This window comes from Salmo salar, chromosome 12 (genome assembly GCF_965601325.2).
Source record: "Salmo salar chromosome 12, fSalSal1, whole genome shotgun sequence".
In the NCBI taxonomy this organism is placed as follows: Eukaryota; Metazoa; Chordata; class Actinopteri; order Salmoniformes; family Salmonidae; genus Salmo; species Salmo salar.
This window is the reverse complement of record NC_138302.1, coordinates 63,475,354-63,490,841: the sequence shown is the minus strand read 5'-3', so window position 1 is coordinate 63,490,841 and position 15,488 is coordinate 63,475,354. Positions and strand designations below refer to the sequence as shown.

General features: G+C 42.6%; 1 protein-coding gene across 1 annotated transcript; it reads right to left on the bottom strand.

The window, feature by feature from the left end:
• Positions 1–1,753: 1,753 nt before the first annotated feature.
• On the bottom strand, positions 1,754–9,210 carry LOC106565496 (melanocyte protein PMEL). The gene is made up of 12 exons (XM_014132714.3): positions 9,080–9,210; positions 5,702–5,797; positions 5,455–5,601; positions 5,173–5,319; positions 4,761–4,922; positions 4,302–4,607; positions 3,399–4,160; positions 3,112–3,291; positions 2,915–3,017; positions 2,591–2,796; positions 2,370–2,460; positions 1,754–2,134 (listed from the first exon to the last, which is right to left on the bottom strand). The coding sequence occupies exons 1-12, from the start codon at positions 9,135–9,137 to the stop codon at positions 1,972–1,974; spliced, it is 2,421 nt and encodes an 806-aa protein (XP_013988189.3). The 5' UTR covers positions 9,138–9,210; the 3' UTR covers positions 1,754–1,971.
• Between the last annotated feature and the right edge of the window lie 6,278 nt (positions 9,211–15,488).

Genomic DNA, 15,488 nt, shown 5'->3' with positions numbered 1-15,488 from the left:
CCATAGAGAGCTCGTATTTTTCTATGGTAGAGTAGGTCAGGGGCGTGACTGGGGGGTTTTGTCGAGTTTATTTAGTTCTATGTTTGGTTCTAGTTTCTTTTTTCTACGTTGGTTTTTTTGTCTAGTTTACATTTTCTATGTTGTGTTCTAGGTTCTTTTTTCTATGTTAGGGTTTTGTCTAGTTTACATTTTCTATGTTGTGTTCTAGGTTATTCTTTCTAGGTTGGGGTTTTCGTATGATTCCCAATTAGAGGCAGCTGGTCATCGTTGTCTCTAATTGGGGATCATATTTAAGTTGTTGTTTTTCCCACTAGTGTTTGTGGGATATTATTTTGAGTTTATGCATGTAGCACCGCTTCGTCACGGTTTGTAGTTTTTGTTTATTGTCTGTCTTGCATAGTTTCACATAGAAATAAAGATGGGGAACGATACGCATGCTGCGCCTTGGTCTCTTTCATACGACAACAGTGACATCAGCTTGACATTTTTTTTAATAAATGTCTAAAATAAAATACTTCCACTTTGACATTATGGGGTATTGTGTGTAGATCAGTGACACATAATCTCAATTTAATACATTTTAAATTCAGACATCTTTTTGGAATCACAGTTTTGATATAGATATACTTTAGTCACAGAGGGCTATTGCTAGAAAACTACAGAAGATAATTTTTCTGTTAAAATCCATAATGGACAGTTTTTAGAACACTTTTTTGGAGAATTTGAAATTGGGATCCTTTGCTCCGGACAAGGGCATTTCCAGGAATAAAGCCTACATGGAAATTAATAATATTGAAACTTTCAAGGAAAGTTTTGCTGTCAGACAAGGATAGTCCCGAAATTCAAGAATCCCTGAGATAATTTCCTTTATAATTTCCTGCTATTCTTTTTTTAAATCTGAAAAATATAACATAAAAGCAATAGCTTGTAATTTATATTTAATGAGCGTTCTGAGAAAAACAATCTTACCTTGGACAGCAACTGGTTTACAATAAGAAGAGGACGCTTCAGTATTGAATGTGATGACAATTAGAGCTCTATTCAGTCTTGAGATAATTTTCCTTAACTTACTTGGACTTAACCTAATTCCTTTCAATGCCTATATTTTCCTTAGACTTCAATCAATTCCTTTTAATGTTACAGTATTTCTACCAAGACACCCTGTGACCAAACCTCTGTGCTACTTCAGGAATGGGTTCCTTCTCTTTATTCGTGGCTATGTAATGATAAAACCCATAATAGTTAAATGTTGAATAGACTTTACATTTCAACAATAAGCCACTTACATATATATATATAAAATAAACCACTCAACCGTAAGGGCATGGAGGACAAAATCAAGGATGCAAGATTAGTTAGGACTAGGAACGTTATAATTGTGAGGTATAGCTGAAAATTCTTACGCCACTGAAATTTAAATACTTCCTTTTGAGGTGACACTAAATATGTTATAAAAACAAAAGTGCTGCGATGTTATTGGCAATTCAAATTAGACCAGTTAGCAAAGCAAATTAATATGTTGGAAGCTTAAAAGACTTATGATTACATTCTAAAGAAGAGTGCGTAACAAGTACACAAAAAGTACAGCATAAATTATAAAAATTTTGACAACTTTAATCCGTTTTTCTTTTTCTTAAATAAAAAAGTATGTGGGTCAAAATAAATATAATATTTTGTCACAAGTAATGCAATGCCAGAAACAAACGTTAATTTTGCCTTTGGGGGTTTCTTTTTTGTTCTATGTTGAAAAACATTAGCAATACATGATGGTTTTTATTAAATTTGCTTTCAGTGTAACAATACAGAATACAACTGCTTTATATTGCTTGTTCTTGTTGCAGTTTGCCTCCGCATTAGGGTGGCTGAGTGTCTGAGTCTGTAAGTGTACAGTATGTGTCTTTATGGGTACACATGCATGCTGAGTGGATGTGTGTGTCTCAGGGATATTTACATGCATGGGTGTGTGCTGTATCAGTGCAGATGGTTCTGAGAGTTCTGAAGCAGTGGGCTTCTTTCTCCTGGTGTCTGTCGGCTCAGAAGATTCCACAGCAGCATCGGCACAGACGTGATTCCAGAGCTGCCCATGCTGCCACCTGTGGAGTCCTCCCTCAGTGGGCGATACTGCTTAAACCGCCTGGTTGGAAAACACAAGTTAGCTGACATTCATTGTAGAGTTTAAAAAAAATAAGATGTGATTTATATAAAAGACTGCACATAATAATAGCATGGGATCTTTTTTTTATAGGACCACTATGGGTCAATCATTTTTGTGGATCAAAAATCAAGTATCAATTTGGAGAAACCAGGAAGTGTGTGACTTTCATTGCATCATGCAACGTTTACGGTGGTTAGAACTGTCTTTCACTCACTTGTAGGTAAAAGCAATGGCACCAACGACACAGACAAGGACCATGACACCCAGAACCGCGGCCACAGTGCCTGCTGTGGAGGAGTTGGAGCCTGCAACCACAACACACAGTATGAGGAAGGTATGGTACAGTACACTCCGCAGATCAGTGAAATGTAATATAAAACCGTTTTTTGAAATTCATAAAGCTTTATGTACGGTTGTTCATTAAATTTCACTCACCCACTGTCACACTGACTTTAGCACTTGCCACAGCCAGACTAACATCATTTGTCAGGGACACATTGATGCAGAACACTCCAGATTCGTTGAAAAACTGGCGAAGTATCATCTGACAATCTGGGGAGGGTGTCACGTTGTTACAAACGGTCTCCACAGGCGTGATGCAGTCTGCGTCCGAGATAATGGTACACACTTCATTGGGCAGGCTAAGTAAAGAGAAGGTGGAGATATGAAGTGCAGGGGATGGCAATGTTCAAAATGCTAATTTCAATAGAATGTGCACGGTCCCTTGGGTCGTGTCTCCACTGCTGGCTGGCTACTCACCTCCCCTGGCAGGTGATGGTCAGGTCCACAGCATTCTGCACCACCTCAGTGGCCAGAGACACCACGTTGGCCACCTGGGTGATCTCCACACTCTCAATACCCTCTGAGAAATGAGATCAACCGTCACCTGCATTTTACATCTCAGCTGCGACTGTATTGAAAACACGTCAACAGTATCTGGACATATGTGGACTTACGGACGACATCCACTGAGGTCGAGAAGGAGCCGTAGCGGTAGATCATACAGTTGTCAGTTGCTGTAAGTTCCGGAACCTGCCTTTTAGCCACAACAAGAACCACCTGTGTCTCTGTGCCTGACTCTATCTCAGCCTCTGCTGCTACCTCACTCTCCACTGGAGCAGTCACTGCTGCTGGCACTGAAGAAAACAAAGACACAGTAAGTTATTAATATTATGAAAAGACATTATTGACTAAGTGTTTTTGTTTATATATAGAATGAGTAAGTAACTAAGTAAGTGATCACCGGCAGTGTCGTCAGCTGCAACCTCATTCACAGTCTCTACGACCTCTGCCTCTAGCGCTGCCTCGGACTCAAGAGCACGTTCAGCTGGCACCACCTCCACCACAGCGGCAGCCTCTGTCTCGGCAGGAACAATGACGTTAGCAGCAGGGGCCACCATCTCAGCCTGGGCCACCTCTGTAGCAGCCACAACCTCCACTCCAGTATCGGCAACCAAGGCCTCCTCCGCCGTGGCGGCAACGGTGGCTACGACTGGGATCTCTGGGAGGACTGTGGCCACCAGGCCCACTATGGCCTCCTCTCCAACTGGAGCTACTGAAGCAGCAGCGTCGATGACGGGAACATCTGCGGCCGTAGCCTCTACCACTTCAGTTGCTGGAGCGACGGGGACAGTTGCGGCTCCCTCCACAGCCAGGACAGCGGCGGGGTCCTCAACGGCTGGAGCAGCCATGTCTTCTGCTGTGGCATCGGCTTCTACTGCAGGGACAGCGGCATTGTCCTCTGTTGCCGGGACAACAGCTGGATCTTCTGCTGCTGGGACAACGGTGGCATCCTCTGCCGCAGGGGCCACTGAGGCAACCACCTCGACTCCCTCTGAGGCTGTGCCTTCGGCAGTGGTTTCGGCTGCATCTGTGTCATCGGCTCCAACTGCATCTGCATCCTCTGCAGGGGCAACGTCAGAGGCGAGTAGATCCAGGGCGATGTCAGCTGGAGCTGCCCCTGGGGTAGAGACCACCACAACCATGGCAGGGGCTCCGGCTAACACTGGTTGAAAACACAAAAACAACACATTTTACTTACAACTGTTACGTATGTCATATGCACAGAATATGAATTGACTTTGGTAAAGGAAATATTGGATCTGATAAATGGATGCGCTGTAAAATAGAAAATAATGTCTCTCACCAGTGGGGTTAGCAGTGGTGGGGTCTGCAGGTGTGTCACAGCCGTTGGGGATGCTTGCCAACAGGACCACCTGAGGCCTGTAGGTGCCAGCGGTGAGGTACATGTGTGTGACCTGGCGCTCCCTGGAGATAAGGGTGCCGCTGTTGTCACCAAAGTCCCAGTTAAAGGTGACGTCTGAGGTGCTGAGGTACTGGCTGGGGTCGTGGAGGCTGATGCTGAAGACAATGGCCTGGTTCTGGATGAAGCTCTGGTCAGCCTGGTTCACATCGTTAATTTGGGTTAGCGACACCGTGAAGGGGATCTGGTCTGGGGAGGCACAAGGCAAAACATGTCAAGTTAATGTTGTGAAAGATTGTGAGACTAAATTCAAAGTCAAATTAGGGTTAATTGATTTGCTGTTTAAAATAATACTTTGTGCATTTAAATTTGGCAAGTGTCTCCTCTTAAACAGCTGCCCACCTGTGATGGAGAAGGTTGTGGAGGCGTAGCCCAGAGGGATGAACTTGTCCTTGCCACGGCAGTGGTAGATGACTACCTCCATGTTGTAAGAGCCTAGGGGCACATTGTCTGTGCCGATGGTGAGAGAAGAGGAGGGCCCACCTGCCACCTGCCAGTAACGTCCTGGGATACAAAGCAGCAGTAGTTAGAAAACACAGCAACGGTTATACAACTTAACTGAATGGCCTGATGATCAAACCTACAGTTGACAAAGCTCAGAGGAACAGCAGCCGCTTTACTACTCCTTTCAACCCTCAAAGGAATGATTTCACAGCGCACACTGCGCACAGCTTTGTCAATACCAGAAAGCATTGAGTTATTGTGTTAGCACTTTCTCACATCAATGTCTGTAAATGAAAGAGCTTGTTTTTACCCCATGTCTTCCACACAAACACGTAGTGGGGTTTCCTGTCTGCTGTCCCAGTGAAGGGGGTGCCATCAGGGAAGACACCACTGTACTCTCCTGAAGGATCAGAGACCTGGTCGGGGTACACAGCCTGGCCCTGACGGTACTGTGTTCCTGTAGGAGAAGAGGATCACACCCAGTGTAACATAAAAGGTTAGGAACACTAGAAAAAGACTGTAGGCCTATACGACAAACAAAAAAAACTGTGGGGTCGATGGTATAGCGGTTGAATTTGAAAGGAGAGCTCACCATTGACAGTGCAGTTACGCACCCACACCACCTGTCCATCAGGACGTGCTGTCTGGTTTGATGGGAGGCGAAGGTCGATGTTAAAGGTTGTCTTTGAGCCAGTTAGGGTGGGTGCATCGTTTTTCACATCAAATGTAACTTCGCCACCTGGTGACAGACAGTGATAAATGCATCAATAGAAAGAGGTAAATGTTTCAATAGAAGTTGATTGGTCTATAAAAAAATGTGCAGTAAAGTGAGAACCCACCAGTCCAACAGTCTCTGTATCGGGAGTCCCCATCTTTCCACACGGGATACATTTGTGAGTTCCATGAGCGGTAGCGTGTGAAATGTGTTTTACGCTCTGAAAAAAGAAAGGGTTGAAGTTTTAGGGTACTTTTTCTTTCGTTCTCCTAATTGAAACAATGTTTTTGTTGATCACACTTTGACATACAGTACCAGTCAAAAGTTTGGACACACGTACTCATTCAAGGGTTTTTCTTTATTTTGACTATTTTCTACATTGTAGATTAATAGTGAAGACATGAAAACTATGAAATAACACACATGGAATCATGTAGTAACCAAAAAAGTGTTAATCAAATAAAAATATATTTGATAATAGATATTCTTCAAAGTAGCCACCCTTTGCCTTGATGACAGCTTTGCACACTCTTGGCATTCTCTCAACCAGCTTCATGAGAAATGCTTTTCCAACAGTCTTGAAGGAGTTCCCACATTTGCTGAGCACTTGTTGGCTGCTTTTCCTTCACTCTGAGGTCCAACTCATCCCAAACCATCTCAATTGGGTTGAGGTCGAGTGGTTGTGGATGCCAGGTCATCTGATGCAGCACTCCATCACTCGCCTTGGTAAAATATCCCTTGCACAGCCTGCAGGTGTGTTTTGGGTCATTGTCCACAGACAGCGTCACCAGCAAAGCATCCCCACACCGTCACACCTCCTCCTCCATGCTTCACGGTGGGAACTACACATGTGGAGATCATCCATTCACCTACTCTGCGTCTCACAAAGACACGGCAGTTGGAACCAAAAATCTCAAATCTGGACTCAAAAAGGACAGATTTCCACCGGTTTAAGGTCCATTGCTCGTGTTTCTTGGCCCAAGCACATCTCTTCTTATTATTGGTTTTCTTTAGTAGTGGTTTCTTTGCAGCAATTCGACCATGAAGGCCTGATTCATGCAGTCTCCTCTGAACAGTTGATGTTGAGATGTGTCTGTTACTTGAACTCTGTGAAGCATTTATTTTGGCTGCAATCTGAGGTGTAGTTAATTGCCGATTTCTGAGGCTGGTAACTCTAATGAACTTATCCTCTGCAGCAGAGGTAACTCTGGGTCTTCCTTTCCTGTGGCGGTCCTCATGAGAGCCAGTTTCATCATAGCACTTGATGGTTTTTGTGACTGCACTTGAAGAAACGTGTCTTAAAGTCTTTCTCTTTGCTTATTTGAGCTGTTCTTGCCATAATATGGACTTGGTCTTTTACCAAATAGGGCTATCTTCTGTATACCACCCCTACCTTGTCACAACACAACTGATTGGCTCAAATGCAATAAGGAAAGAAATTCCACAAATTAATCAAGACACACCTGTTAAGGCACTACCTCATGAAGCTGGTTGAGAGAATGCCAAGTGTGAAAAGTTGTCATCATGGCTACTTTGAAGAATCTCAAATATATTTTGATTTGTTTAACACTTTTTTGGTTACTACATGATTTAATATGTGCCATTTCATAGTTTTGATGTCTTCACTATTATTCTACAATGTAGAAAATAGCAGAAATAAAGAGCAAGGTGGAGGTTCCAGGCGAGTCACACGGCCCCTGCAATCCCCGTCAATCCCTTTCATGTGACTGTCAATTGAGCACAGGCAGCCGTAATCCCAAATGCTGGAAGGAGGAGACCCTCTGTGGAGTTCAGACATCAGGGCGGGCTCACTCTGCTACCGCTGTGTGTGTATTTGTGTGTGCATGTCACACATACGAGTGTGTGCGCACGCTAGTGTGTGTTATATGACTGAAATCGTGATTATGTATCATAAGGTGCAAGTTCAGGATTTAGGAAACCGCAACAACTACATTATCTTCTGTTATTATGAGCCCCTTGTATTCCCCTTGGCATATACAGTACTATCATATTCAGCTTCAACAATCCCAGGAATGCATCTTCTAAAATAACTCACTCATAATGACAAGCCATAATATCATTATCATGTGCAGTCATTAATCACATAGTCACACTTCAAACTGATTGCTAATGAAAAGATCGATATCTCCTACCAAGTGAATTACAGCTTGTGGTTTGGTTTGGATATCCATTAAATGCAACACATTGGTAGATAACACTTTGAACCTCATGATTGATAGTGAAACACCAACTTTAGTACTAATGTTTCCTCAGGGAAAAAATATAGTTATTCTGTTCTATTGTTGAGAGCTGAGAAAATGTTCACCTTACTATTGAAACTACAGGATGCACAGAAGAGTTTTAGGGTTTGGAGACCAACTTGGCATGTGATTGCGCTATTCTTGATTACAAGCATGTAATCTGTGGCCCACCCTGTCAGTAGTTAATAGACATGCTATCCTACTGTATATTACAGAGTGGCGGAATTCTTGCTAATGTGAGATTAATGTAGACAAGGCACGGCAAAAACATTTTTTTCGGTCTACAGAATTTCACATTTGATTAATCCCTAAATGTACTTCCAAAATGAATAGCATGATGAGCTCATGTCGAAGCTTAAAAATTAATGTGAATTGACTCAGGATCTTCTTAATTAAATTCTCCACAGTTTAAAGTTGAACTGCTCAAAATTGTGTTATTTACAAGATTATACCGGTATACTACACTCTTTGAAAATGTTGTAATTTCAGACACTGGTGGTCCTGTATATTCATCAAGTATTGAAACGTTTTACTATATGCAGATATTTTTTGAGTATATATGCAGTATATTGAGGAGGCAGTAATGCATAGATTATTATTAATCCATTTCAATGGCAATACAAAATACAAAGTTCAGGCATTAGAGCTGTTTCTATAAAGACCCTCAGAATAAAGGAAACCAGAGAAAAAACTACGTTCAAGATATGAGGGAGATCACTTACTCACTATTATTTATGTTTGTTGAGCTTGTCCAAGTACCATTAGCGTGTAAACAACCATATAATGAATTGTTATTGTTTCTCATTAATAATATGATGATTGACAGATCCTCAGACAAGTTATATCATATGTATTGATTAGTCAAATGCAATTAGTTTATATTTTGGGGAAATATAGAACAAACATTTCACTACTAGAAGGGAATGTTTGCACAAATGACATTGCTCAGTGAATACATGGGGAGGCAGCGTAGCCTAGTGGTTAGAGCTTTGGACTAGTAACCGAAAGGTTGCAAGTTTGAATCCCCAAGGCAGTTAACCCACTGTTCCTAGGCTGTCATTGAAAATAAGAATTTGTTCTTAACTGACTTGCCTAGCTAAATAAAGGTAAAATAAAACTTAGCAATACTCAGTGAGATTATTTCAATTCATTCTACCTCAGCCCCATCTCCTGTCCAACACTGCACATAACTCAAGAAAGAGGGGATGGAGTAATTTAGAAAGTAATCCATATATACTCACTTGCTTCTAAAGCTGCTGATGAGATAGCCAACACCAGTACTGCTAGTAAAGTCCTCATTGTGCGTGGTTGTGTGTCCTTTCTCTGCCCAGTTCCTTATCCTAGTCTTAAGAACCCAACAACACACCCAGAGAGACTTGTGGTAGGATTCTGATTCCCTATAAAAGAGTCTTGGACCCTTAATTACCATAAACTTGCCTCTCACCTCTGATCATAGGGAGGCTACAAACCAGCCCCTCCCACTATCATCAACTGTGTGAAGAGACTTTGTTAGCAATGCTATTATGTTTTCAAATGTTTTATTGGATAATTACAGTAGCTAAAAAGGATGAACCTTAATGTAGTGTTACCATCAATCCCCCAAAAATATTTCTACATGTATTTTATTTCACCTTTATTTAACCAGGTAGGCAAGTTGAGAACAAGTTCTCATTTACAATTGCGACCTGGCCAAAATAAAGCAAAGCAGTTTGACACATACAACAACACAGTGTTACACATGGAGTAAAACAAACATACAGTCAATAATACAGTAGAAAAATACGTCTATATACAATGTGAGCAAATGAGGTGAGATAAGGGAAGTAAAGGCAAAAAAGGCCATGGTGGCGAAGTACATACAATATAGCAAGTGAACTGAACATGTCAGAATGTATTTTAAAAAAAAAATGCTATCTTTGCACTGGTGCTTGAAAGAAAGATGAGGCATAAAGCTCTTTCATTTCTTTTGAAGAATTTAGGAAATGATCCGATTTCGGACATACAATTGTCTCCAACAAGTACAGAGTGATACTTTTCCCATCTTCATAAGACAGTGGGAACCTTATGGAATTAATGGCTTAGTGGTTGTGGTAGAAAAACTCAATAAATCAAAGTTTATTGGTCGTCTACATAGATTTGCCGATTTTACATTTTGGTCATTTAGCAGACGCTCTTATCCAGAACAACTTACAGGAGCAATTTGGGTTAAGTGCCTTGCTCAAGGGCACGTCCACAGATTTTTCACCCATTAGGCTTGGGGATTCGAACCAGTGATCTTTTGATTACTGTCCCAACGCTCTTAACCTACCAGATGTTATCGCAGGTGCAGCAACATGCTTATGTTTCTAGCTCCAACAGTGCAGTAACATCTAGCAATACAATACATACATAATCCATGAGGATGAGCCATGGCTAGAATAGAGTATATACATATAAAGTGGGTAAAACAGTTTCTCGGTCCCGGCTTTGATACATCTGTATGGTCTCCATCTGCTAGATGGCAGCTGGGTGAACAGAGTGTGCAAAGCTGTCAAGGAAAAGGGTGACTACTTTGAAAAATCTCAAATATATTTTGATTTGTTTAACACTTTTTTGGTTGCTACATGATTCCATATGTGTTATTTCAGTTTTGATGTCTTCAGTATTATTTTACAACGTAGAAAATAGTAAAAATAAAGAGAAACCCTTGAATGAGTAGGTGTGTCCAAACTTTTGACTGGTACTGTATATGCCTAGAAGTATGCTTTGTAATGCTTTTTAATACTTGTAACATAAGCTTTATGCCTTGTATGCGGAGAGGTGAGGTTCTAATCAGGCTCGGGCAGCAAGCAAACCATCCACCAATTCCGATTATTTTAAAGTAGACAAAAGGGACTGTAACAAACTCTGTTTAAGAAAATCATGATTCTCTGCAGATATATTGTCCCCGTCCATACAGCCAGCGGGGTTCTCCATACATCGTGCGCACAGAAAGAACTCTCCGGGAAAAACAAAGGTTGAGGGGTATGTCTCATGATTAACAACTCATGGTGTGAATGTAGTAACGTACAGGAACTCAAGTCCTTTTTCTCTCCCGATCTGGAATACCTCACCATCAAATGCAGACAGCATTACCTCCTGAGATAATTGTCTTTGGTTATTGTCACTGCCATGTACATTGCCGTCAAGCCGACACTGTGACGGCTCTAAATGAACTACACTGGACTTTGCACAAACTGGAAACCGCATATCCTGAGGCCGCATTTATTGTTGCTGGGGAATTTAAAAAAGGAAATCTGAGGAAAACGCTCTCTAAATTCTACCAACACATGTGCTACACGTGGAGCTACACGTGGAGAGAACACGCTTGACCATTGTTACTCTCCATTCCGGTATGGCTACAAGGCCCTCTCCCGGCCCCCTTTTGGCAAATCAGATCACGCCTCCATCCTGCTCCTATAGGCAGAAACTTAAACAGGAATCAACCATGGTAAAGACTGTTCAATGTTGTTCTGACCAATCGGAATGTGTGCTTTAGGATTGTTTTGATCACGGGGACTGGGAAATGTTCTTGGTCGCCTCTGGAATAGTATTGACGTACACACTAACTGGTTTTGTAAAGAAGTGCATAGAGGATGTTGTTCCTACTGTGACGATTAGAACTCACCCAAACAAAAAAACTGTGGATGGATGGCATCATTCACACAAAACTGAATGCGAAAACTACCACATTTAATCACACCAAGGTGACTGGGAACATGTACGTATACAAACAGATCAGTTATGACCTCGGTAAGCCAATCAAAGAGGCAAAACAACAGTACAGGGACAAAGTGGAGTCGCAATTCAACGGCTCAGACACAAGACACATTTGTGGCAGGGACTCCAGAAAATCACGGATTATAAAAGGAAAGCCAGCCATGTCACGGACACCGATGCCTCACTCTCGGACAAGCAAAACACCTTCTTCGCCGGCTTTGAGGAAAACACAGAGACGACGAGCTAGCCCATCACCGCTCACGAGGACAGTATGCTCCCAATCTCTGTGGCCAAAGCGAGTAAGACATTCAAGTGTGTTAACCATCTGGCTTGCAATGCTGCCGGGCCAGACGGCATCCCAAGCCACATCCTAAGAGCATGTGCAGACCAGCTGGCTGGAGTGTTTATGGACATATTCAATCTTTCCCTATCCCAGTCTGTTGTCCCCACTTGCATCAAGATATCCACCATTGTTCCTGTACCCAAGAAAGTGAAGCTAACTGAACTAAATGCCCATCGCCCGCTAGCACTCACTTCTGTCATCAAGAAGTGTTGAGAGGCTAGTTAAGGGCAATATCACCTACACCTTACCTGACACACTACAATTTGCATACTGTTGCAACAGATCCACGGACAACGCAATTGCCATTGCACTGCAAACTGCCCTATCCCACCTGGACAAGATGAATACCTATGTGAGAATCCTGTTCATTGACTACAGCTCAGCCTTCAACACCATAGTGCCCTCCAAGCTCATCACTAAGCTCAGGGTCCTGGGTCTGAAGCCCTCCCTGTGCAACTGGGTCCTTGACTTCCTGACGGGCCAACCCCAGGTGGTGAAGGTAAGCAACAACACCTCTGCCACACTAATTCTCAACACGGGGGCCCCACAGGGGTGTGTTCTCAGCCCTCTCCCGTACATCCATGACTGCATGGCTATGCACGTCTCCAACTCAATATCAAGTTTGCTGATGACAACAGTGGCAGGCCTGATTACCAACAACGCTGAGACAGCCTACAGTGAGGAGGTGAGATCCCTGATGAACCTCTCCCTCAACAAAACAAAGGAGCTGATCGTGGACTACAAGAGAGAGCAGAGAGAGCACGCCCCCATACACATCGATGGGCAACAGTGTAGAGGGTCAAAAGCTTCAAATTCCTCGGCGTGCACATCACTGAGGACCTGAAATGGTCCCTCCACACAGACACCGTGGTGAAGAAGGGGTAACAGCATGTTACAGAATGTTCAACCTCAGCATGTTCAACAGCATGTTCAAGCTCAGGAGGCTGAATACATTTGGCTTGGCCCCTAACACCCTCACAAAAACCTACAGATGCAACATCAAGAGCATTCTGTCGGACTGTATCACCACCTGGTACAGCAACTGCACCGTCCGCAACCGCAGGGCTCTCCAGAGGGTGGTGTGGTCAGCCTAACGCATTACCGGGTGCACACTGCCTGCCCTCCAGGACATCTACAGCACCCAGTGTCACAGGAAGGTCAAGAATATCATCAAGGACCAAAGCCACCCGAGCCACAGCCTGTTCACCCTGCTACAATCTAGCAGGCAAAGACAGTACAGGTAGTATCAAAGCTGGGACAGAGAGAATTAAAAAGCATCTATCTCCAAGCCTTCCGACTGTTGAACAGTCATCACTAGCTGGCATCTGCCCGGTACCCTGCCTTGCACTTTAGACACTGTCACTAGCCGGCTACCACCCGGTATTCTACCCTGGACCTTAGAGACTGCTGCCCTATATACATGTATATTGATCACTGGTCACTTTAATAATGTTTACATAATTTGTATTGTTCTGAAATCGTTTCTGAAGTTAGGAACAGATAAGATTAGCATTCCTGCAACATTATTCTGGAGAAATGTTATTTACATTTACATTTACATTTTAGTCATTTAGCAGACGCTCTTATCCAGAGCGACTTACAGTAGTGAATGCATACATTTCATACATTTCATTTCATTATTTTATTTTTTTGGTACTTTTTTGTCCTTAAACGTCTTTGCTCTGCGAAAGAAGCAGAGAATACAGAAAATGTTATGCCAACATTTAATGATAGAAGAGAAGCTGCATATATCTAACTAGACAAGTTGAATAAAAAATAGCTTACGAAAATGTTGGAAATTGTAAGCAGAAACATATCTAAAAATCTGGCAAAAGAAATCCTGTACCCCGTCAAAGAAAATCATTCTGCCCTCTGACTTGAGCCTGCAGTGCATTTTCTATATTTGCGGGTTAGGGTTGGTTGCAGGCCTCAGATTTTCACTTTATCACATATAGTCGGGCGGTTGCTGATGGGTTATTACCAATTTTGGGCAGGTGCGAGTGAACAAACAGCTGACTACGTACAGTTGACTACTACAGCGTCCCCCTTGGGCCAATCAGTGTAATTTTGCAAATGGCAGATCTCTATGTCAAGACGCATTATTCACCCAAATTTCATAGAAAGTGGGCCTGTGGTGTCAGATATCATGTGGGTTAGCTAGACTCATATCCCTGAGCATGTGTGCCAAATTTCATCACTGAATCAAACAGATCAAAGAGATAAACATATGCCCGTTATAGCGCCACCGTGAGGTCCATATGAATGTTCTTGCATATGTTTAGTCTTGACACTGTTTACAACATGTGAACCAAATTTTGTTACAATACGAATATCCATTTATGCGCCAGACCACGCCCACGGCAAAGTGATATTGGTCAATATTGTTTTAGGTACTAGTCTGGAAAATATTGTGTTGAGAGACCTTTGTCCATACATACCACATATGTGATTCAAAACGGCGCCGGAGAAGACGGCTGACGTATTACGTGCTCCTAACCGATTGTGTTTTATGTTCGGTTTTTGCAACTTATTTTTAAACTTATTTTGTACATAATGTTGCTGCTACCGTCTCTTATGACCGAAAATAACTTCTGGACATCAGAACAGCGATTACTCACAATGAACTGGCAGAAGCTTTTTTTCCCTTTAACGAGTCCGACGTGAAGGACATACTCCTTTCCCGGGAACACGCCCAAATCCCTGTCATATGTGTGAAAAAAAAAAAAAAAAAAAAAAAAAGAGGACGAAGGTCGGGCTGCCTTCTGAGAATTCGTAGGCGATCGAATAAACCCCACCTGCCTTCTGTTCTACTAGCTAATGTGCAATCATTCGAAAATAAAATCGATGACCGACGAGGAAGATTAAACTACCAACGGGGCATTAAAAACTGTAATATCTTATGCTTCACGGAGTCGTGGCTGAACGATGACATTATCAAAATACAGCGTATAACCAGCCAGCTGTATCGGCAGGATTGAACAGTAGCATCTGGTAAAACAAGGGGTGCGGACTTTGCATACACATAAACAACAGCTGGTGCACGATATCTAAGGAAGTCTCTAGGTTTTAATCGCCTGAGGTAGAGTATCTCATGATAAGCTGTAGACCACACTACTTACCTAGAGAGTTTTCATCTGTATTTTTCTTAGCTGTCTATATACTACCACAGACCGATGCTGGCACTAAGACCGCACTCAATGAGCGGTATTCCACCATAAGCAAACAGGAAAATGCTCATTCTGAAGCGGCGCCCCTAGTGGCCCGGGGACTTTAATGCAGGGAAACTAAAATCTGTTTCACCAAATTTCAAATCAGGATGTTTAATGTGCAACCAGAGGGAGAAAAAAAACTAACTCTAGACCACCTTTACTCCACACACAGAGACCCGTACAAAGCTCTCCCTCGCCCTCCATTTGGCAAATCTGACCATAATTCTAACCTCCTGATTCCTGCTTACAAGCAAAAACTAGAGCAGGAGCACAAGTGACTCGGTCAATAAAAAAGTGGTCAGATGAAGCAGATGCTAAGCTACAGGATTGTTTTGCTAGCACAGACTGGAATATGTTCCG

Bases quoted from the DNA above. Each gene is read 5' to 3' on its own strand.
- LOC106565496 (XM_014132714.3), bottom strand. From the start codon at position 9,137: ATGAGGACTTTACTAGCAGTACTGGTGTTGGCTATCTCATCAGCAGCT. The intron at 4,923-5,172 runs GTAAAAACAAGC...TTTGTATCCCAG, and splicing joins GTTTGTGTGGAAGACATGGG to GACGTTACTGGCAGGTGGCA. The intron at 4,608-4,760 runs GTGGGCAGCTGT...GTGCCTCCCCAG, and splicing joins CACAACCTTCTCCATCACAG to ACCAGATCCCCTTCACGGTG.